Source organism: Heliconius melpomene, chromosome 10 (assembly GCF_056956725.1).
Source record: "Heliconius melpomene rosina isolate 202511_hmr_F chromosome 10, ASM5695672v1, whole genome shotgun sequence".
Taxonomy (NCBI): domain Eukaryota; kingdom Metazoa; phylum Arthropoda; class Insecta; order Lepidoptera; family Nymphalidae; genus Heliconius; species Heliconius melpomene.
This window is the reverse complement of record NC_140398.1, coordinates 3,611,188-3,634,247: the sequence shown is the minus strand read 5'-3', so window position 1 is coordinate 3,634,247 and position 23,060 is coordinate 3,611,188. Positions and strand designations below refer to the sequence as shown.

Here is a 23,060-nt window from a genome sequence, read left to right as displayed (position 1 = left end):
GTTAGTTTCTGTGGAGCGTTTGTTTATAAAACCATGTTGTTGCGGGATTAGTTGAGGACGTATAAGAGGAAATAGATTATCGTAAATAATTTTTTCTAATAATTTGGGAATAACAGAAAGTTTTGATATTCCACGATAATTTTTAACATTTTGCTTATCACCACTTTTATAGACTGGGACAATAATAGACCTTTTCCAAATATGAGGCAAAGACCCCGATTGTAAAGATTTTGAAAACAATATGTGTAATGGAACAGAGATATATATCTATATATTATATTTTATGTTAAAATATATTTATCAGTTGTAGCGCAGGGGCACAAGTGTGCGAATGTAAAGCTGCATGTTATGGGTTCGATTCCCATTCGACGGAAAATGGGAAACGGAGTATTTCATCACTAGGTTCCCTTTGCCTACCCTACCTGCTTTGTGCGGGGTACAGCGTGACGTGAAAAAAAATGTAAATACAACTCGTTAATGTTTTCCGTATAAGGAAACAATTTTCTGGGAAATATGTCGCAAAATTATAAAATATAATTATGATAATATATAAATAGGTGTGTATTTAAAGAAGAAACTGTTGAGATTTGTGGTTAATAATAAATTAACACAAAATCATTATTAATAGATTAAGGAAAAGAACACAGTTATTGCTAATTCACTATAAGTAAGGAAGTTACCCATGAAGATGATTCCCAACGCTGAATAATTAATCAGCCATAGACAAGATGTAAGATAATATCCTATAACAGGATAAGCAACGTCAATCATCCACCACAACGTGCAACGGTAGCCGCGTCTCAACGGTCGTATATATTCTAAATTTAAAAAATAAAACAATAAAACGAATGTTCAAAAAGTTATCGTCCACAATCACAACACTGACAATAAAACAAATTTAGTTTTTTTTCCACAACCCTACGTGGTTATTAAGGCATTAACAGATAGCGGTGACAGTTGACAGGTGCTCGACGCTCCCATGACCCAACACGGTGTTACAAATTATCCCGATGCTACAATTGTACCTGGAAAATTCCTAATTATTACGATTTGTACATTTTGTTTTTGATTACTAATATTATTTTAAAATTTATCATAAATTATTTACAAAATATTTATATTTTATATTACTGCGTGATAAGTAAAATTAATAAATATATTTTATAAGTGCTTATTTATTAATACGCAAAAAGTCAGAAGTGTTTTAAATATTTCTCAAAACAAAGTTCTTGGAATCAAATCTATGATCCATCTATACAATGAACGGTTTTTACAAATAATGGGGTTTACGACGTGTAAAATATATAGTTAGGTGCGAATTGACATCGCAATTACGTAGGTACCTCGTAAACATATAAAAGCTACATATGTGATTGAGACAATATGCATCATTAAAGAAAAAATTAAAATAATCTGAATTCCATTAAAATGTAATTACGATATATTTTAAGATTTGTCACGCATGAATTGTTTGTTTAATACAGCACCTACTTGTTAACGATGATCGTGTGTTGTTTGCGATTGTTTTTGTCATGTTTCTTTGATTTATTAAAATATGCATAAATATTAATAGCAGGGTAGGCAGAGGAAACCTAGTGTTAAGACACTGCATTCCCCACTTTCTGGCGACTTTTCGAGGCATTGCGTGTTATGTAGCGGAACTTAACGCATAATATGAATAGATAATATTTGAAAAATTTTATATATGTAATGTACTTATATATTTTTCTTAAAGCCATTTAAATTATGAATATTATTAATAATATCCGTGATATTAAAAATATATAAAGATACACAGAAAAATAAAAAGATAAAGGTATTGCTAGCGTTAAAACAAGCAAGTCGGTGTTGCTTGCGCAATTAAACACGCCTAACGTGCCTAATGCCTGATATTTCATTTTGTTTGACATTACTGTTAATGTCACTTTGGCATGTCATTGTGGCGATCTTTATCAGTTTTCAATAATATATAGTTTTTAAATTCATGTGAATCGAACTATTTGTCATAGTGGACAATTTGAGCTATAATTCCGTTGATATCCAAATTAAATACATGTACGGAAAACATTATTATTGTCGTGTTATACCGTCATAATCGTAATTTGAGGGTAACATAATATTATTTTTTATCTATGGCATGGTTGTATTTATGGCTATGTAGAATTTTTAGAATAAAAAATAATTATAATCTGTATTTTAAAAAGGTTTTATAACGTGAGGCGGGAATGCTTTAACTATGAGTGATAGCTCAAAAATATATTTCCAATAATCCTAACCTAATTGTTGTTTTTCGATGATAAAAACTAGCTAGCTTAGCTAGAACTAAAATTCGGACCGAAAGTAGTTGTTGATGCATTTTTACAGCAATTAGAACTGAAAATAAATTGACACAAGATATCAAATAAAGATCCCGCAAATAGGCCTTTAAATGTTGAAGCTTAACCCCGCTGCGATCTATTAACATGTTATTTAGATAATGTACGTGTCCGGTCGTGGGGTGACTTTAATTGGGCAGGGTTAATTCTGAGTGAACTTCGGTGAATGGGGAAATTATTTTTTATAGCTTGCTACTTAAATAGCAATAGCAACTATGTTACTTTTGTAGATGAACATAAAAAATAATATGTATTTTGGGTTACTTTACTTATGACGCTTGATGTCATTAGAGTCTATGTTTTTAATTTCAAAATTGATATTCATCTGGCTTTGGAAAAGTAGTTAAAGTAATAATTTCCCTTGTTTAAATGTAATGAATGATAATACGTATATTGTCTATAATATATAATGATTTAGAAATTGTAAAGATCGTTTGCGTCAATAAGTTACTTTCCGCGCTTAAACCAAATCTTTGTTATAACAATATTTAATATTTTCATTTCCTTGTGTTGCCTTCAGAATTCGGGAAAGTGGAGAACGGGAGTCTCTTAATGTTAATGGAGTGTCTCAACATCAGGATATTACGTTCCCTTTACCTACCCTGATAAATGCGAAGTACAGCGTGAATTTAATAAAATATTTGCCTACAAAATTTAATCAAAATAGTAAAACCGAAAATAAAAAGTAAACAGCGCATAACATCCATGTGTAACCTTACAATGAAGTCATGGTGAAGGAGTTCGCAAGTGCATGCCAGCTTACTAATTGGTACTAACGCTACGCTAAGAAAATAATTTTCCTATTGAAAATGTTTATGTTTCTCCATAAAATATATATATTTACATATACATATATAACTGCGTATTGAATCAGAAGACGTCTTAGTATTTGGGATGGTGCAATTGCTGATGGTGGTTGTGGGTTTAATTTATTTTAAATATATTTTTTATAATATCATTTAAGATTACTAAAATTATGAGGAAAACTCTACTAAATAATATGGCAAATGTGTAATAAGCAAAACAAAAAGAAACTTTATTTAAATCCATTATCTTTTGTTCCAATGTTCCTGGCAAGGACATCAGCTCGTTCAATAATTCAAAAATTTGTATTGTCATCGATATATGTGTATTTTTTTCAAAATGGCGTTGCAATATTTTCTTACGTAGATTGATTGATAGCTAATAATATAGATACATGTGAAGTAAATAAGTAGGTCCAAGTTGTACGAAGTTTTTATTTGAAAATATAATTTCATTGTCAATACTACTTGCATGTTAGTTGTCTAAACAGCATTAGGTACAGTTATATTTTCTACTTCAAACTGTCAAACACTAGTTTTTAAACAGGGACATTCAAAGGTTTTAAAGAACCGTATTAATTTTTATACGTATCTACTATGACCAATGGAATGAAACTTTATTTAATAGTAAAAGACAAGAAAGCAAGCGAGCACAAGAACTAAGGAAAGGGAAAAGTGGGAAAGCGGAAAGAGGAGTACGGAGTGTCTTAACCACCTAGTGGTTAAGACACTCCGTACCCGTTCCCTCTGTCTATATGTGGGAAACAGTGTGATTTAATTTAATTTTTCTCATTACTACTCGAATTAAAAATAAATAGAAAAGTAAAGAAAATAAGTATTCAAATAGTTCCTACAATTTGAATAGTTACGCATATAATATATGTAAGTATCAAATTGTAAAATAAGTTAAATATGAAGTTGGAATTCCATATTCCATTCGATGGTTTTTCAACCCGATTATTATATATCTGTCCGTAATAATTTTATTTGTCGTATATTTTTGTATATTTAATGTTTACTGTAAAAAGGGTAATCCATTATTTAAAGATTTTAGAAACATCAACATACTAGAATACAGCTAAATAACTCAAACTTTATTTTGAAATAACATTATCCAATTTTGAATATTAAAAAATGATACGCCATGTTTATACAGGGGCTATTCGATGAGCACACAAATTCAGTGTAAAAGTGGTCAATAGCGAACCGCCCTGTGACCATAAAGCGGTGCCGTCTCTAATTACGGTCATTTGACCATAAATGACCATAAATGGTGGTCATCGATCATAAAGACCATAACTCTCGGTCGTAAAACGTAGATAGCGGGGAACATAAGAACGCGCAAAATATGGCACCTCCGCTAAACCTCTCTGAATGCAGACGCACTTATTTATGTACCATATACATGTTTTGTTTGGAGTCACAGATGTAAAACTACAAGATAGTTAGCTACACGCCGCATCCCGCATCTAGCAGGATAGGCCGCGGGAATCTAGTGTAAGACACTTCGATCCCCATTTTTTCTGCTGGAGGCATTGCGTGTTGAGTGAACGCCGCGCTTTTCCTCGACACCAGAGCGAAGAAATGACACAATGACAGTGTACATAACCTACTGTATTATGCGACATTGCTATAGTTATATTATTTTCGTTTGATCTCTACATATCTTTAAAGTAGATTATATTTAAGGTAAATACCATTTATATACTTGAAAGAAAGAATATTTGTTGGTTAGTGAAAACCAACTTTTATCTATCCATGTCTAAAGCATCAAAAGGAGGAAAATTTTATTATTTATTTAAATTTTACGCAATAATAGGTAGGACTTAAATGTATTAAGGAATTTTTAATTTTGACTAAAATCCGGGATCGTTTCTCCCTATTTTGAAATTTTTAAAAACTATCTTAATAATTAATATTGAATACAATTATATGACAGGGAACATACATATTGTATGTTACGTGATAATAACTGCTATTTACAAAAACAGGAACAAATATTCTTCAAAGCAATGAAACTACAATGATGCGTGGAAGTACCAGTAGATGGGTTTCTTAATAGCTTTCTCTGCAGCTAAAAGTTTACTTTCTACATAAAATGGCAAAAGCCTATAATATAAAGCACAATGTTGCTTAAGATGCTGTCATACAAACTAAGTTTCGCCTTAAAAAGCTTAATCCCTAATTTACGCACATATTTTATCATTTACCTGTATACGTACAGGCAATCCACAGATAGACAAGAAAGCGTTTAATCGATTCTGAACTATAACGAATCGAATAATTTAGTAATCGAATATAACATAGCATCGGCAATCAAAATAACAACAAAGTGGAAAAATTAAACGTAAGGTTATAAAAATTAATATCGTGAGATAACTGCTTCGTGCAGATAGAAACTAAAAATCAAATCAAGCTCAATTATAAATTATAACAAATGGAAGCCCAACCGATGTAGAATATAAACGCTTCTGTAATTACCGCGGGGAGAAAAACCATGTCGTATCGTTGTAATCGTTACGCCGCTCATATTCTTGTAATATCTGTAGTTATACGTATAATAAACGTTTTTATACAAAAGAAAATTTATTTTAGACAATTTAAAGAAAATATAAAAAATTTGGTAAACTACTTAAAGAAATTTAAAAAAAAACGCTTTCATTTTTATTATTTGAATATGAGTAGGTATAAATATAACTATATTTTTAATCATTTCAATTATACATTTATTACATGTTTAATAATTTTTCTTTATAATAAATTATAATTTTAATATTAAAAAAAAAAAAATTAAACGTGTATAGGTAAGTACATATCTATGGTAAACCGTGATAATATTAATTGATTCTAAAAATTAAAAAAAGAAGTGGTAATCCATACAAGGTGCTCCTCAGAATCCTCCAAATGCTGCTTTTAAAAATACCTAACGAATTATTTACCGAAACTATAACAAAGTTGGCATATAATTGTGAATTTTTATGGGATTTTCGTATAAAAGTGTACAACGGTGAGTACTTGTGGCGTATATTAATATGTCTATGGCGTGTTTTCCCACCGTTGCGATTAGTCTCGGCTCTTAAGCGATATACTTCTACCGGATAATTGCTACGTTTTAGCGAGATGTTAACTTGTTAATATAAATCATAGACTTAAATCATAGTGTTGTAAATCAATTAGTCTAATCGTAAATTTACTTACGGTATATTGTCTATACTTCAATTATATAGGAAAAGACAAAGATAAAGTTTGATAAAGTCAGACATCGAATTATTATCAAATAAATCATACATGTATATCAAATGAGGCCGTAGTGGTGCAGGGACACAAACGTATGTCTGTAAACGCGACGTTTGTGGGTTCGATTGTCACTCGGAGGAATGAAATATTTAATATTTTCTAGTAAAGAAGCAAAGATTCGTCAACCCACACGCAAAGTCTCCAGAATTCGGTTAAAAGTGAAGAACTTACTTTACTCTTAATACTAGGTTCCCATGTTCCCTCTACCTATCCTACTATGTATGGGATACATCGTGAAGCTAAAAACAATCTAATGTATACATATATAACTTTAGTAGATACATAGACATGACAGACCTAGCTCTCTATATCTCATCTCTATGTGTTCTTCAATGCTCTACAATCAGAATTACTGCCAAAATTCAGGTTTAGGTTTAGGATTTTAAAGTCCTTTGGATACTTATTCATGCGTCTACTTATTTTTTTTTTGGAAAAAGGACAAGGTAAATGAGCGTTCGGGTCACTTGATGGTAAGTGATCACCGCCGCCCACGACCCCGTGCAACACCAGAGGAACTATAGGTGCTTGCTCTAAATGGATAGGTACATATATTATGCTTTGGATGGATAACTCTATAATAAATATTATATTTGGTATAAAAATCATATTTTATAACCACTGTACCTAATCCAAGGTGTCTTTACTAACTTTGAAAATTGAATCGAAGGTTTGAATATTTAGATTGAATAATTATACGTAAAATCGCTCACGACTTTTTAGGAGATTCCTTTCAATAAAATATTCTGGCAATCAATTATTCTATATTCTTTTTTTTAACCTCTGTTAAAAGCATAGGTTACTTAATGGTTTCAATTTAAAAAATTCTAACCAATATAAGCATTGAAGCATACATATTTTTCTTATTTTTAGGTTTTTCTAAGAATTATTGAAAAACGTAATTTAAATTTGGAAATAGTTTTATTACTTTGCTTAATTTAAGTGTTTAACCGAATATCGTTACGTAAAAATGACGAGTCTCTATTATCAATCACAGATAAATAATTAAGTAAAGTACTAAATACAAAACGACAATTGATTGTCATTTATGCAAAATTGTTTAGTGTTGCCATAACCAAAAAAATAACGAAAATATAAGTCAATCTCGTCTTTATATGGCAACATCCGTCAATATATATGATCTCAACCTCATATCCATGCAATAGCAAGTTGATTAGTAGTCAATTAAGGCTCCCCATAACAGCATCAATAAAAGTATTCGGTGATTCGAAGTATTTTGTTACAATCAATTTCTGACGTCGGCGTTCGTTTGTGGTACAACAAAATGGAGATTTTATTAGCGTACCGAATTTAGTGAGGTCGAAGACGATCGGTAAGCGATTTTTATACATGCTCGGTATATTGGGGAACGTACGTGAGAAGTTACGAAATATCTAGCTCTATTATACATCTTGTCAGTGCGCAGGGGCACAAGTGTTTCTCTCGAGGAAATTTAATATTTCATATTTTCATTTCTTCGCTCTGGTGTCGACGTAAAGCGCGGCGTTGAGTTCTGTCACTCAACACGCAATGCCTCCAGAATTCTGCGGAAGTGGGTAGCGGAGTATCTCAACACTAGGTTCCCTCTGCCTACCCTGCTACATGTGAAAAAAGTAACAGAATTATTCTGTATAATTTCATACTATAACAGCCTTTCTAATACATAATACTCAACATAATGTTTAGAAGCAATTTAAAAATGAACGTTTCATTAAAACAACATAACGAACTTTTACAACAGTCTAAATCGGTCACGTCACAACACTCGACGTCAGTACAATTAGTACGGAACCCTCAGAGCCGCCGCTGCCTCTCGGGCGTGTCGAAAGACCACCATAAGAAGCCGAAAGGCAGGTCATTTTATAGTTTATAATTACACCTGATTGCCGCCGTGACTGGATGCGCCGCTACAACGCCCCGGTTGCAATGTTTATTTGGTTTTTATCGTCGTTTTTACAGTTTTTTTTGAAGATTTATATATAAGTCAATAAGAAATTTTCATATTCTTTTTATTGCTCTTTGAAGTTTTCAATTGTATTAGTTAAATACAAAAGTATTTTTTTTTATGCTCTATCCTGCATATAGCAGGCAGAGGGAACCTCTCGTTAAGGCTTTCCGTTCCCCACTCGCCGACGTATTTTTCACGCGAAACGCGTGTTGAGTATCGGAACTCAACGCTGCATTTTTGCCTTGCTACCAGCCTCTGTTCCCAGAGCGAAGAAATGAAAATATTAATAAATAATAATTCATTCTCTTGAATGGCAATCGAATCCACAACCGTCACGTTACACACGCAAGTCACGGTTGTGCCCCTGTGCCTCGAAGGCCGCGAAGAATATCTTATTGGTTTGAATGCCATAAAATCTCGATGAACGAGTATTGCTTTTAATTCTGCGATTAATTGTTTTCGTTTAATTATAATCGTTTCAAAAGTTTTATTATCTAGAAAGATACTTTCAACACGTTTTTTACTTCAATTTTAATTCGATCGTTACTTCTTATTAAACAAAATATACTAAAGTCTAATTCCGAACTAAATTCAACTAGTCTAAAATAGTCATGTTACATATATACATATTGGAAATCGCTTTTTATATCAATCAATTGCTTAATCAAATTATACAACATTTAATTAGCACTTACCTTAGTTTTGCTACCGCCAATGGAGCCCGGTCTTATCGACCCAGTTTCATAGAATCTCGTAAGTATCTTGGATACACATCCATGCGAGACGAGTAACTGCCTGCTGATGTCACACGGTCGTACCCCCAATATGGCAAGTTCGACGATCCGTTTCCGTACGACGTCGGGAAGGGGCCGGCCATTCACAAACACGCCTCCTAGCTGATTCACGCCTGCTTGACCTGAAAAAAGAGATTCCTTTTGAAGATGGGAGGAAAAAAACATATTTTAACCCATTGTGCTATAATTTAATTATAGTCATAGTAAGTATTTATATTAGACGCAGAATTAAATGTCAAAGTCAAAGTCAAATAGGTTTTTTTTTTATTTCATAGAACAGATTAGAGGTACAGATTAGACGATAGTGAAAAACCCTTTACAAAAAAAAAATATTATTCTGAAAACAATTTAACGGATATTCCCATATTATTTTAATATGTCGCTTAATCAATATTTTAATTTACGATTTAAAACTGTACAAACAAAAACTCATAACAATACAATATTTTAGATTAACATGTTACAAACTACTTCATATAAGATCATTATCATAAATTACTTTCATTGGGTGGATGAAATAATTCTGTCAATCGAAACAAAAGAACATTGAGTTATTTCGCAGTACACCTGTCCCATTTTGGACTAATACTTATTTGATTGCCAAATCCAAATGCTACCTGCCTACCTGATGGCTAATTATGGAAAACGTTGAACAAAGATGGAGAGATAGCGGTGACTTTAATTTAGTTCCAATTGTGCCATCTATTTTCTATTTTTTATATATCAAGTTTGCCTTTATTATTTATTTTTTCTGTATTATTCAAGTCATTAAGAGCTTTTAGATGCTAGTATGTAGGAATAGCGGTAACTATGAAAAACTATTGTTACGGCTTGTTCAGCCAAACTGAGAAAACACAAATATAATAAAAAACAATCTCACTAAATGTTAAATAAAGGTATAGATAGCTATAGGTATCATTTGTAAAATAAAGGGCTAACAAATGCCAACTCTCTCTACTTTAGCTTCATGTTAATTATTATATATATTAAGAAAACAATCAATTATAAAAGAATTTCTTTATCGATTGAAAAGTTTTAATAGAAAAGCAAAAAAAATGCCTTTACGTTTTATCTTAAACGAACATATAAATAGGTCTAAATAATTAAAACCCTATAAAGCTTCATCAGTCGGCCGCCTATGAACGTTTATGTTTATCCAGAACAAAAATCAATTTACTATTACTTCTTTGATTTCAGTGTCGAGTGTGGGATTAAATGCTTTTACCGCTACCGTTAAGACCGTTGTAAAACAATAAAACCGAGCGCGATTTACAACTTTAATGTCATAAAATTAGAGTTGTAATTTGTTCATAGCAATTTATGTTTATTGCTATTTCTTTCACCGACACTATTTCACGGTTATTGTCATATAGTATCGCCGCCCCGATGTGGACGCTGCAAATTACTTCTTTGCTTTACGATTGCTCTTTATTTAAAACTTGTTATGGTTGCTTCGAAAGTTCTATTTAAAGCTTAAAAATAAATATATTTTTACTATCTACTACTACTACAACATTCACGCAGTATCCTTAGCAGGATTGTCAGAGAGAACGAAGCGCCCAACGCTACGGTCTCTGCATACCTCTTCCACCTCGTCCACTATCATCAACCTTTTCATACATTCCCTCCAGTGGGTCCTCATGCTTTTGCATTCATCTTTCTTTCATTCTTCTTCTGTAAATCCTATATTTAGCTGCCATATAACAGCGTCGATACCAACACTGCATTGTGTACAGCCAAACGTGCCACCGAGCTAAGATTGCCCTCATAATGTGTATATGATTTATAAAAATGAAGAATATAGAAAACTTTTAAAATATAAGAAAGCATAATTAATTAATCACCAACATTTGACACAAGAAACTAAGTAAACAAATAATTAAAAACTCCATACAAAAATTTAACAAAGTTGCATAATCCAGGCCTTTATACTTCACTTATAATAAGAAGTATATACGTACCAACGACGAATGTTTACGACATAGCTTACGAGAAGAGATTCTTAAAGGAGCGGATTGAAGCGTGATCATCGCTAATATGCTCCCAGTTTTACAATCGCGTCGTAAAATGTTATTTAAACGGTTTTTTCTGAACGAATATCGATCGTATATCGTACAGGTTATTGCGGGGTTTACAGCTTGTGACTGATTTTACGACCCCGTCGATTGCTACGGTGTCGGTGTTGGGGAACGGGAGCGGTCGTTTTGGATTCCGCGTACTGGCCAAATTGCCAATAAATGACAGCCCTTCGGAAATCTTAATCGATAGAAGCGCTTTATTCAGTTTTCGTTGCTTGGATCGGAAATATATGAGGTCTTGTTATGTTGGACAAACTGCTGTTAGTATTATGAGTCAAAGAGTAGAGAAATCTATCATTGACCATCGTGATGTCAAGTCATCGTGGCCAAGCTGAAGCTCAGCTTCTCTGGTACTGTAATGTACTTTAATTAATGTCTAGAATTTGGATAGAAAGTGGTGAGCGGAGTGTTTTGCTACTAGGTGCTGTCGGGAGACAGAAATCATACGAAACGTTTTCATACGAAGATGTGAAACCACTTTTTTTTCTTTTGATCTATGAGTCTCTGGTCTTAGAAAACTTTTAGTAACAAAAATATTTATATTTTTAGGTGAACATATAACACATATATACTCGTAAGGACCTCCATACTAAATAAAGGTATATTTAAATGGACATTAATTCATTATACAGATTATACGTTTAATTACAGCTTTTAATTTCAACTCTTTATAATCACCATTTAATTTTATGTTCCGCCGCGAAATTAAATTTAAAAAAAAATATTGTGTATCTGTGATATTTTATCAGTTACAAAGTTTTAAGTTTCATTCTTTATTATAGCTTTGATAACAATTAATATTTAGAAAGCTTTTATAGGTTTATCACATAATTATTATATTCCTTTGATATTTTTTGCGAAAATCTATAATATGTCATATAGTTGTCAATGTCAAATTTCTTTCAGTAATATCGGTTGCAATGTAATGCTACAATTTTATAAAGTTTATATGGATCGGTGTCGTTGTGAAGAATACGCAAATGCTGTAAAAAAAATGAGGTTTTATACAGTCGGTACCTTTAGACCTGATATTATAGATAACTATGATAGTGAGTGATAAGTAACATTTATTGTAATTTATTAAAGGTGTGGTTCAAATTTTTCCTTTAGGAGCTTGATGGTAACATAACCCTATCTAGTGAATACAATCAAGATTTATTGTGAAAATATAGAAAATATATTTTTGTATATGACCATGTTAATTCTTGAAAATAATTTATACATTAGTTGCAATTACAAAATTTATAATTTATAACTATCTATATTTTCTTACTTAAGGTGGAAATGTATAAAAACGAAAAAATAACCTAGTCTAAAATTAATATTTTAAATTTAGAAAATGCCTTTAATACTATGTAAAAAAAATATAAAGAAAAATGTTTATTACGATTTTTTAAAGTTTGCTAGTGTCATGTGTTAGTTAAAGTAGAGTTATTTAAATAACAAGTAATATTTTCTTTATAAATTACCAGGATCGGGCTTCGCAACAACTTGGGTAAAACACGGCGTCGACTATGAAGATATGAAATTTTTGAAACCTAGAGCTACGAAGATTAATTGAATATCTAAATTACCCGAAATTTTATGAAATCTTATAAATATACCTTTCTATATTTTGCTATTATGTAGATTTTGAAATAAAAAATATAACCCAAATTTAAACAACATATTTTATTACGAACAACAAAAAGCTTGTCAAAAAATCATCGTTAAGATAATAAAACGAGAATATGTTCACAAATCGAGAAATATTTGAGAGCGGTAAAATTAATCAAAATATATAAAACTAAATGACACCAGAGAAAGTAGTTTAAGAGTGACACGAGTTTCATCTCGATATAAAATACCGCGATAGCATCGCCGGCTTCTGTACTGGATATCGTCGAGATTGGGCGTTCGATTAAATACTATTATAACTTTACGACAGACGTTGATATACTTACTTGCATTGATAAAAAAAGTTGGAGTAACATAAGAATAATTAACCTTTTTTTTAATGAGAAATCTTTTAATAATAAATTAAAAAACTTAGTGTTAAAACAAGGAGTTGAGTGGCGGAACCCAACGCAGTGCTTTGTTTATTAGAGTTAAGATTCCATTCCCTATTATCCACCCGACTTTCGACACGTTTTGTGTAGAGTGACGGAAATCATTTATTCTTTCTAGTGGGAATCAAACGCGATATCCGCGATATCTTAGTAATTCCAATTAATTATTCTAATATTTTTGTGTAACTAACAAAAAAATATATCTTAAAAATTGCTATGATTATTATGCATGCTTTTTATGAATTGTAAAGTGTGATGATTATAAAGACAAATTAGCTATAATTAGTTCAACCTGTCTTATTCAAAACCTTAATTAAAAGATCTCATTACTCAATGTGGTAGCGATGTTATCTTAATGGCTACTCGCAAAAAGTTGCTAATATATTTATTGTGAGGAAACGTAATATTTTGGTTTTATTACTATAAATGTAGAGTTTCCGAGTTTTAAAAATAATTATTTTTAAAAATATTAAATATTTGTCATAAGGATGAATTTAAAAATTATTGTGATAGAACACGACAACTCAAATAATTTGTGTGAAAAGTGAAAGTGACAGCTTTTTTTCGATTCTTTTTTGAGCTTAAAACTTTATCTTGCACATAGCAGTAAATATAGAAGAACCTAATGTTTTCCATTCCCTGCCTCCCCTTAGCATAAAAAAAGAAATTAAAAAAAAAGTATCCAGAGACTCTATGACCATAGCATTTACAGTTATAAGCGGACCCAATTCGCTGCAGTGGATTCGGTAATGATCCTTGCGAAGAAAAATTGACCGTCATCAAAAAAATATTATTTCTTCGGTTTAGCTCGATAGGAAATGATTTTTAATTCATTAATTAAAATAAAAATATGTTGGTTTATTAAAACCACCCAAGTCTTGGTATATTCTGTTATAAATAAAAAAAAGTTAATAATGTAATTAGATCACACGCGTTATTGGCTTGTCTCCCCGATACCTTTTCACATTTCATTGCGTCTATGTTCCGGACACAGAACTGGCTTTTAGTACTTAATTTTAAATTTTACAATATTAACTATTCTGATAAATTAATTTATAATGGTTGTAATAAATAAATGAAAAAAAATGGACAAAGTAATAATCACAAAATACTATAAAAACGGGTTAGATTCCCACTCGAAGGAATAAATTATGAGGGAATGAATCTTGGCGTGTGGTTGCGCCACTCAACACGCATCCAAAAGGAAGGCAGAAGGCGGGGAACGGGATATCTTAAAATTACGTTTCCTCTGCCTACCCCTTCCATATGCGGGAATCGGAATGCATCGTGAAGCTAAACTTTAAAAAACAGAAATAAAGACATGCTCCACAATTTTCCCATTATCCTGGTTTTCCTGGCGGGGAAACCCTGAGCAAATTTTCAAGTAAATGAGACGCTGACAGGATGATCAAAACAATATTACAGTGTTTTCTTATATTGAATGATTGATACCTAAAAATATCAATCGATCTAGATACAATTTTTATTTTTTTTGTTTAACTAAATATATTATTTAAAGAAATTATGTATAATTTCCATATATTTTTTTATATAACCTTTCATTTTTCAGTCGGTGACATAAAAGTTTACGATGTAAAATTGTAACACAGTTGTAAACGGCCAACTAGAAAATTAAATGTGATGCCTCCATGTCGGCCTCATTTGATGCGCCGCACTGTACAGTACTTCATAATATGGATATGACAAGATATGCAAGTATATTATTAAATATATTATTAAATGTATGTGCCGTTCTAGTTAAGACCAAGAAAATTTTGTTACGTAACCACAATCAATTCTTTAGGCGGAAAGTGGATAAAGGAATATCTTGATTCCTGACACTGGTTTCCCTCTGCTTATCCTGCTAAATTTTGTCCTCAATATATTTTAGGAATTTTATACGTACTGTATTTATTATTATCTGAATGCCTCCTATTCTAGAGAATTTTTACAGAGTAGTTTCTAGTAATACAATTTATATTCATTTCAAATTATTCCATTAGTTTATTTCTTTATTATGTACATACACGATATATTTTTCGACTTTCAAATGCATAAACTTAACAAGTTTATATATCTAATAAAAAAAAGTAAAGTTCATATCAACAACGACATCATCCTCTGATTGATGACCCCCATGGTTAATTTGGCATAAAACATCTCGAACACGTCGATAGACAACCGGAGATGTAAAATCTCACGATATAAGTGACACTTGGTATTGTAAGTGTAAAGAAAAAAAGATACTTATTACGAACTTAAGATAGTTCTTAACTTGAGATAAATATATTTTTATTTACATAAGTTATAGTAACTCATGTAAAGAAACATGATATATTTATTATTAACTTATCGACACCCATGGGGTACAGTTGGATATGTATTCCGTATGTTCTATTCCCATTTGTTTTCGGGTTTGAATTATAGAAAGTGTGTAATTAATAACAGTTAAAAATAAGGCTTAGACCTAGATTTTCCAATCATAAACATTTGTACAATAAACTATACTGTTATAAAGGCATACCATAGCATTCCCTTGAACCACTGTGTTGATGCCAATACAAATAATATTGCAGGCAGATCTACCTAACCCCCCAGTTTTCTCTGACTACCCCGCTAGGCATAGAGCGTGAAGCTATGTATGTATGTATGTATCTACCTAACCAAATCAGAAATGATTAAATTAGTTAATTTTAATTTTATATTATATAAATTGATTTTATATTATATAAATTGCACATGCACATGCACCTATTTAATTTTATATAAATTGCACATGTTTTTTTAAATATAGAGACTTGAGAAGTCTTCATGACATTTACCTATATATTACTACTAGCGGACGCGCGCAGCTTCACCCGCTTATTTACACTTTTAGGGGTGAATCCTAATAAACCATGAAACACGTGTTCAATGAAATAATTTTAAGAGTTTAAATTTCAAATCTTATAAAAATCGGTGGCGATTTAAAAATTTTTTCGATACAAACTTTCAACCCCTATTTCATTCCCCTTAGGAGTCGAATATTGCAAATTCCCGTCTTAGCGAGCACCTACGTCCTATAAGTAATTCCTATGCAAAATTTGAGATTCCTAGCACATGTAGTTTCTGAGATTTCGTGATGAGTGAGTAACCTTTCGATTTTATATATATAGATTAGTTAAATAATCATTTCTGCTGAGCCGGAAGCAGCGTGTGTGTTCTACACATATATATGTAACTGCTATAGAACTATTCTATTTGGAATTTAATATTCCAAATTTTATATTTTGACGCGATAAAATCACTTTATGGCACTAACTATGAGATATTAAGATAAATTTCGAACTTTATTGGTCATAATTAAAGTTTTCTATACCAGTTTAGTATGAGTGGTATCTAGGATGTAATTTGTATAGATCGAAGACATGATTTCAAACAGTCACCAGTGGCCATAAAACTCGAACTGGATTCGTTCGGTGTTATCTAATATATGTATACCTGTTTATTTATTATCAGTATTGAACGTTAACAATTAAAGTAGTTTTACTATCTTTTTTTATTTAAAATTAATTTATATATTTTTTTAAAATTACTTTTTGAAATTGACTTTTAATTATAAAATAATTGGAAAGATGAGTCTATTTTTACTCTACGATGAAGCAAAAAGGGTAAATTATTGATATTAAAAGCTTTTACTTTCTTATTATTTAAACAAATAAATATATATACCTATGTTTTAAGGTGTTTTTAAAACAGAAGTCTATTTGGATCTGGAATTCTAAAAACGTTAAATTTTAAAGCTAATAAAGATCATTGCTAAAGATTAAATTATATATTCATAAATAATTATAGCAGTTTTTTTATTATTATGTTCAAAAAATTTATTGTAGTTTATATTTTATAGTTATTAAATAGGTAGGTATATCCTTTTATAGATATCAATATTATCTATAATTTTACAAAATCATCTTTAAATTTTGAACATCGCGTCACATAAGTGTGCGACTCTAAACGCAACGGTTGTGGGTTCGATTCTCACTTAAGGGAATTAAATATTTAATATTTTCATTTCCTCGCTCTCGTAATGAAAACAAAGCCTTACGTTCCGCCATTCAACACGCAATGCCTCAAGTATTAGGAGGAAAATGGGAAACGGAATTTCTTAATGAGAATCTTCTTAATACTAGGTTCCCTCTGCCTACCATGTGAAGCTACAAAAAAAATATTTTCATCTCTTACCATAATATAATCCTATAAAATGTAATCTCAACATATAATCCCCAAAACACCATAACCAAAATATGATAGTGGAAACCCATAAACAAATAGTTTTATCTCATAATGAGCTACTAAGGAAGTAGCGTGTACAGCCACCTCGAAGCGCTAATGTAACTTTAAGCATGTATAATGAATTAGGAACCTCCGCCGGGTGGGCCGATACGGATCCGATATTATCTCGATAGGAGATTCGACTCGATTCTCTTAATTACTAGTAATGGGCCCACTCGATAAGAGTTCTTTGAAACGCTTATGATTTCAATGCGTGAGGTAAATTCCTGTATGGATAAGCTTTCGGCTTCTTAATGTCGCCGTTTAAGTTAATTAAGTTCTGAATACGTTTATAAAGGTTGCATTTGGCCAGCGTGCGTGGGCGTCGGTATTGATGTTTGTTTTCAACTTGCTTACCTGTATGCGGCATTTTGCGACGCAAAATCCTGAAACAAAATATATAAATAATTATTTTTATCTTCAACAACTTATTTTATAAAAGTTTCTTGAGTAAGGCAAGAAATAATTAATTATTTTGCGATTTGTGAAATATATAAGAAAAGATTAAAGTAAAAATATAGTACAGTTTAAACTTTATAGATTACAGCTACATTTGAATACACTTATTTAAATATTCGCGTGATGAAATAAAATTTTTCAGTCACAAAACTAGGTGTTGCCTATTTATAATCTGTATTCTTTACGATTACGCATAAACCCCAAAATAGAAATTTTATTGCAAATAAATATATAACTTAAATAAAAACGAACTTATCTAATCACGAAGGCCGTTTAACTTAAAGCGGGCGACAATAAATTGTCCGCGAACGCAATATTATAAATAAGGACATTTTAAATCCAGTAGCGAACTTTAAAAAGGGCCGAAAAAGTAAAAAAAAAGGCAGTAAACGATTTTATACTCGTAAAAAAGGCAATCTCAAAAAGCGATCGGCGCGGCGCCGAAATATGAGATCACGTGACATCTTTATCGTTTATTTTTTTTAATCGCCACAAGCATTCGTGCGAGTGCGTAGAGCCTTGCGACTGTGACATTCTAACATAAAGCGACCACGGTTGTGATTAAAGCGGCCATTACGCACCGATAGCACGCTTAAAACATAATTTATTCAAATTAAAAATACTTATCGAATTATGATGCGGTTGTAAATCAGGAGTAAGCGAGGCGGTGCGTGTCCGTGGCGAAAAATCAATGTTATCGTGGCGGTCGATCACCGTGAAAATCAAAAAAATTATGAATATAAAAAACTGTGTTACACGCGAATATCAGTTTTAAGTCTAAACAGAGGTGTGATAGTGATGTCTTGAATTAATATCGATAAACTGGACATGAATAGAAACAAGAATAAGCCTTGTGATATTACGTACATATGAAAAAGTTTTAATTTAAATTCATTAACAAAATATAAAGATTTACAGTATTTTTTTTTTCAATTAAAATAACATTATCTAATATATCACATTTATTATCCTGATAAAACATAATAATATTTTTGTCAGTGTCCAATTTTAGAAATAATTATTGCTTGGTACTATAGATACGATATGCCGATAAATAATAAAAGAAAATCATTTGCTTAATTTGAGAAATTTAAATCTCCAGTGCAATAGCATGAAATTAGTTTTCCTATTTCACCCCAAACAGATTATATTTTAACCGCTGTCCAATGTAACTTATTCCGGACATTTTAATGACGAGTTTTGTAAAATACCTTACAATATTATGAATAAGTTCACTTTTATTATATAATTTCTGATACACTTGTTGGTTGTATTAAGCGATTAATACGCTTTCTAGATGCAAATTAAATTTTGTATGATTTTTTAACAAAGAATAAATTAGTGAATAAAGATATTTAATCAGAATTATAAAAAAAATATTAACATTTCTTATTTGGGGCTTACCCAACTATTTATTAAATTATCTTACTTCATCAGTACAGTATTAATATATGCGAAATTATAAAAAAATCGGCCGTGGCACGCCTCATAATAATTCGTCATCAAACGCCAAGTGTGACCACGCTTACTCGTTACCGATCTGATAAACAACTCCGTTTTGCATATCAAGATGATCTAGTGTTGTATCGTATTAATTAATTTATGTATCGATATTTCAAAAACATTATAATGAAATTGATATATTTTTTTTAATAAATATATAAAATTAGAATTTTATAAAAAAATAAAAACAACAAAAAATGTAATATGTGAATAACTGAAAATAAAATAACTAAAATAACTGAAAATAAAATAACTAAAATAACTGAAAACTATAGTTTCGTTGCTTCAAAATTATATTTCGATTATGCTTAAAGTCCACGTCCATGACCGATCCGGTGTTAGGGCGAGCGTATCAAAAATTATTACAGGTACTATTAGCATAATATTAGACGACAAAACGGCATATTACGAGCGCAGCCCGAACACGCCACTTTCATAGGAAATTATATATTCCAATAAATTTCCGTGGTTTAATAATTAATTTCTGTATTTGAACCCACATTCATATGTAGTTCATTGTTATACCCATCATATAACAATGTTAAATTCATATTAATTTATGAAATCCATGTTTATTTCAAAGACTCAATAACTTATAAAATAAAAAAGGTTATTTTTCTTTATCTTGTCTTTATGAGGCCGTCGGGGTGCAGCGGCACAAGGGTGTGACTGTAACGCGACGGTTGTGGGTTCGATCCCCACTTGAGGAAGTGAAATATTTATTTACATATTTCCAGTTCTGCCACTCAACACGCAATGCCTCCAGAATTCGGCAGAAAGTGGGGAACTGAGTGTCTTAACACTAAGTTCCCTCTGCCTACACTGTTGTGTGCGGGATATAGCATAAAGCTGTTTTTTTTTTATTTTTCATTATTATTTTCGGCCTTGTGCGTATTGATTGTTGGAACTGAACAGTGCAAAAAAATTGTGAGGTATAAAATAACTATGAACTAAGACCTAAAATTATAAATCCTATATAGATAAATGCTGTAAGCACGATGATGTGGGTTCGATTCTCATTAGAGGTAATAAATTATTTTCAATTTCCCACTCTGGTTTTTAAAAAAAATGAAATGTCGTTGATTGAATTTGATTGAAAAATTGAACGGAAACCGCTATAAATCGAACGGAGTGACTTAACACTAGGTTCCCCATTTTTACGCAGGACTATAGCAACACGCGAGATACACCGTGAAACGAAAAAAATGTTACCGTCAAGCGCTACTGCCGCTAATCTGGGGTTGATTTTAAAACATGTTTTCGCATTTAACCATATACATTTTTATGCAAGCTTTACGTGATTTGCACATATTTTACACTAAAAAGGTTTTTACTGTTGTTTGAAATTTCATAAGCTTTTTAAAAGACTATTAATTTATAAACGAGTGAACGAGCCGTAATTTGTTCTATAGTAAAAACACATTTTTTTCCCCTAAAATACTTATGTGGGCATCATGTATAATTATTCCAGTCATTCCAGTGTATTCTATAATTCTATTAATTCGTATTCATGACTGGTTGTAGGTTCTATTCCTATTCAGGGAAAATTAAATTCAAATTCAAAATATTCTTTATTCAAATAAACTATAAAAGCACTTTTGAATCGTCGAATGTACATGTTAACAAAAAGCTACCACCGGTTCGAAAGGCAGTTCTGCTGAGAAGAGCCGGCAAGAAACTCAACAGTTGCTCTTTTCAAAGTCAATGGTATATTTTACTATTACATTAGCTGGCAGCTGTCCTGCTCGACATTCAATAGACATTAATTCCATACATGTTTATCCTCTAAATATTCTTGAACAGGTTTGAAATGAATTATTTTCATGTCCTCGCCCCGTCTCGCTAGACATCTACGCTAAGTGAGAGTGGAAAGTGGAGAACAGAGTGTCTTAACACTAGATTCCATCAGCCTACCATACTTTATGCGGAATTAGCGTCAATTTTTTTAAGTTCATATACGCAATTATTATCATATTGCACAAAAAACCCTTTGGCAGGTTCCATACCTTTTAATTACCTATTAAATATATCAATTCATAAATAAAATAATTGACCACAAGCGGTGTTATCAGTTATCAATCACCGATGTGTGGACACCAGGACAAGTTTCATCCAATTAGTGGTGCCTTGACATACTGTCGTGATTGGCGTAAAGGACTTTGTCTTAATATATTTCCACCTATTATTATTTTCAAATAATATTATATAAGTTTTTGTATGAAATTGAACCTACGAAAATAACTGAATGAAAAGAGAGACCGTCTTGGCGCAGTGGGACATCGTCTGACTGTAAACGTAATGGTTGTATGTTCGATTCCCACTCGGTGAATGATTATATTTAATAAGGTGCTCTTATTCTAAAAAGAACAGGTGTATCAATTACTTACATATCTAAAGACTTAACGTCAATTATTATGAAAAATAAGTAATTTTTTTTTTGTTTTCTTAATTAAAAAACAAAATTAGATACTTTATTTCCGTAAACTTTTTAAAAATCTTAGGCAAAAAATCCATAATTTAAAAATTCTAACAAAAAAGTCCTAGCACCTTATAATTTTTACCTTCAGTTTAATGAACGCAAAATAAATGGTTTTTATATAAAATATACCTATTTAATTTCATAATTACTATATTATTAGAATTAAACAAGGTGAAGAAACGTATAATTCTAGTTTCCTGTCGCTAATCGTATAGAAATATTTTATTTAAACCACAAAATGGTTTCCATGTAGAAGAAAATATATATAAAAGAATGGTCAAAATAAATTTTACAGAGAACACATTAAGATATCGTAAGTCGACGACGACAGGGCTAAATTATACGCTCGGTTAAAAAATAAAATAGAAACGTTTTGTTGGTATCAATCCGTGGGTTCTGCACGAGATTGATTTTTAGCTTTTATTATATGATGAGAAAGCCAACCCAGGGGTACTAGCGTGTGGGTTTGGTTCCACTCGAGGTAATGAAATATTTAATAATTCCGCCACTCAACACGCAATGCCTCTATAATTCTGCGGAAAGTGCAGAATGGATTTTAACATTAGGCTCCCTTTACCAACCTGCTGCCTACCTTTACCAAGTTGTCAGCGTGAAAATCTGATGGGAATTATGTTTTTTCTTCCATCTTCCATTCTTCCCGTATACTTAATATGTATTTATAAACTTATTTAAAGGCAAAACTCGATATTTATATAGTGATTTGTAATTTTTAAAATATAACTATTACAATGTTTATAAAAATGTTGTAAATATAAACCAGCTAAACATACCAAACCACGATAAACCCGTAGCCCCGAAGAGCAATTAGAAGAGAAAACGTCCGAAATATTCTAAACATAACATTCCGGGTGCGGAACCCAAATAAAAAGTAAAGGCTCGATTCCAGTGGCGATAGTAGGTAAAAAACAAACTACTGAATTGATTAGCATAAAGCAACACCTCTGGAC

At 31.4% G+C, this 23,060-nt stretch overlaps 1 protein-coding gene across 1 annotated transcript in view; it reads right to left on the bottom strand.

The window, feature by feature from the left end:
- The window catches only part of Poxn (paired box pox-neuro), a 47,108-nt gene that overhangs the window by 10,577 nt on the left and 13,471 nt on the right, over window positions 1-23,060 (bottom strand). Inside the window, exons 2-3 of the mRNA XM_085191958.1 lie at window positions 18,009-18,037; window positions 9,116-9,336 (exon numbers count right to left, since the gene is read on the bottom strand). Of these exons, the coding sequence (XP_085048084.1) occupies window positions 9,116-9,336; window positions 18,009-18,021 (234 nt within the window). The 5' untranslated portion in view covers window positions 18,022-18,037. The remainder of the gene's footprint in view (window positions 1-9,115; window positions 9,337-18,008; window positions 18,038-23,060) is intronic.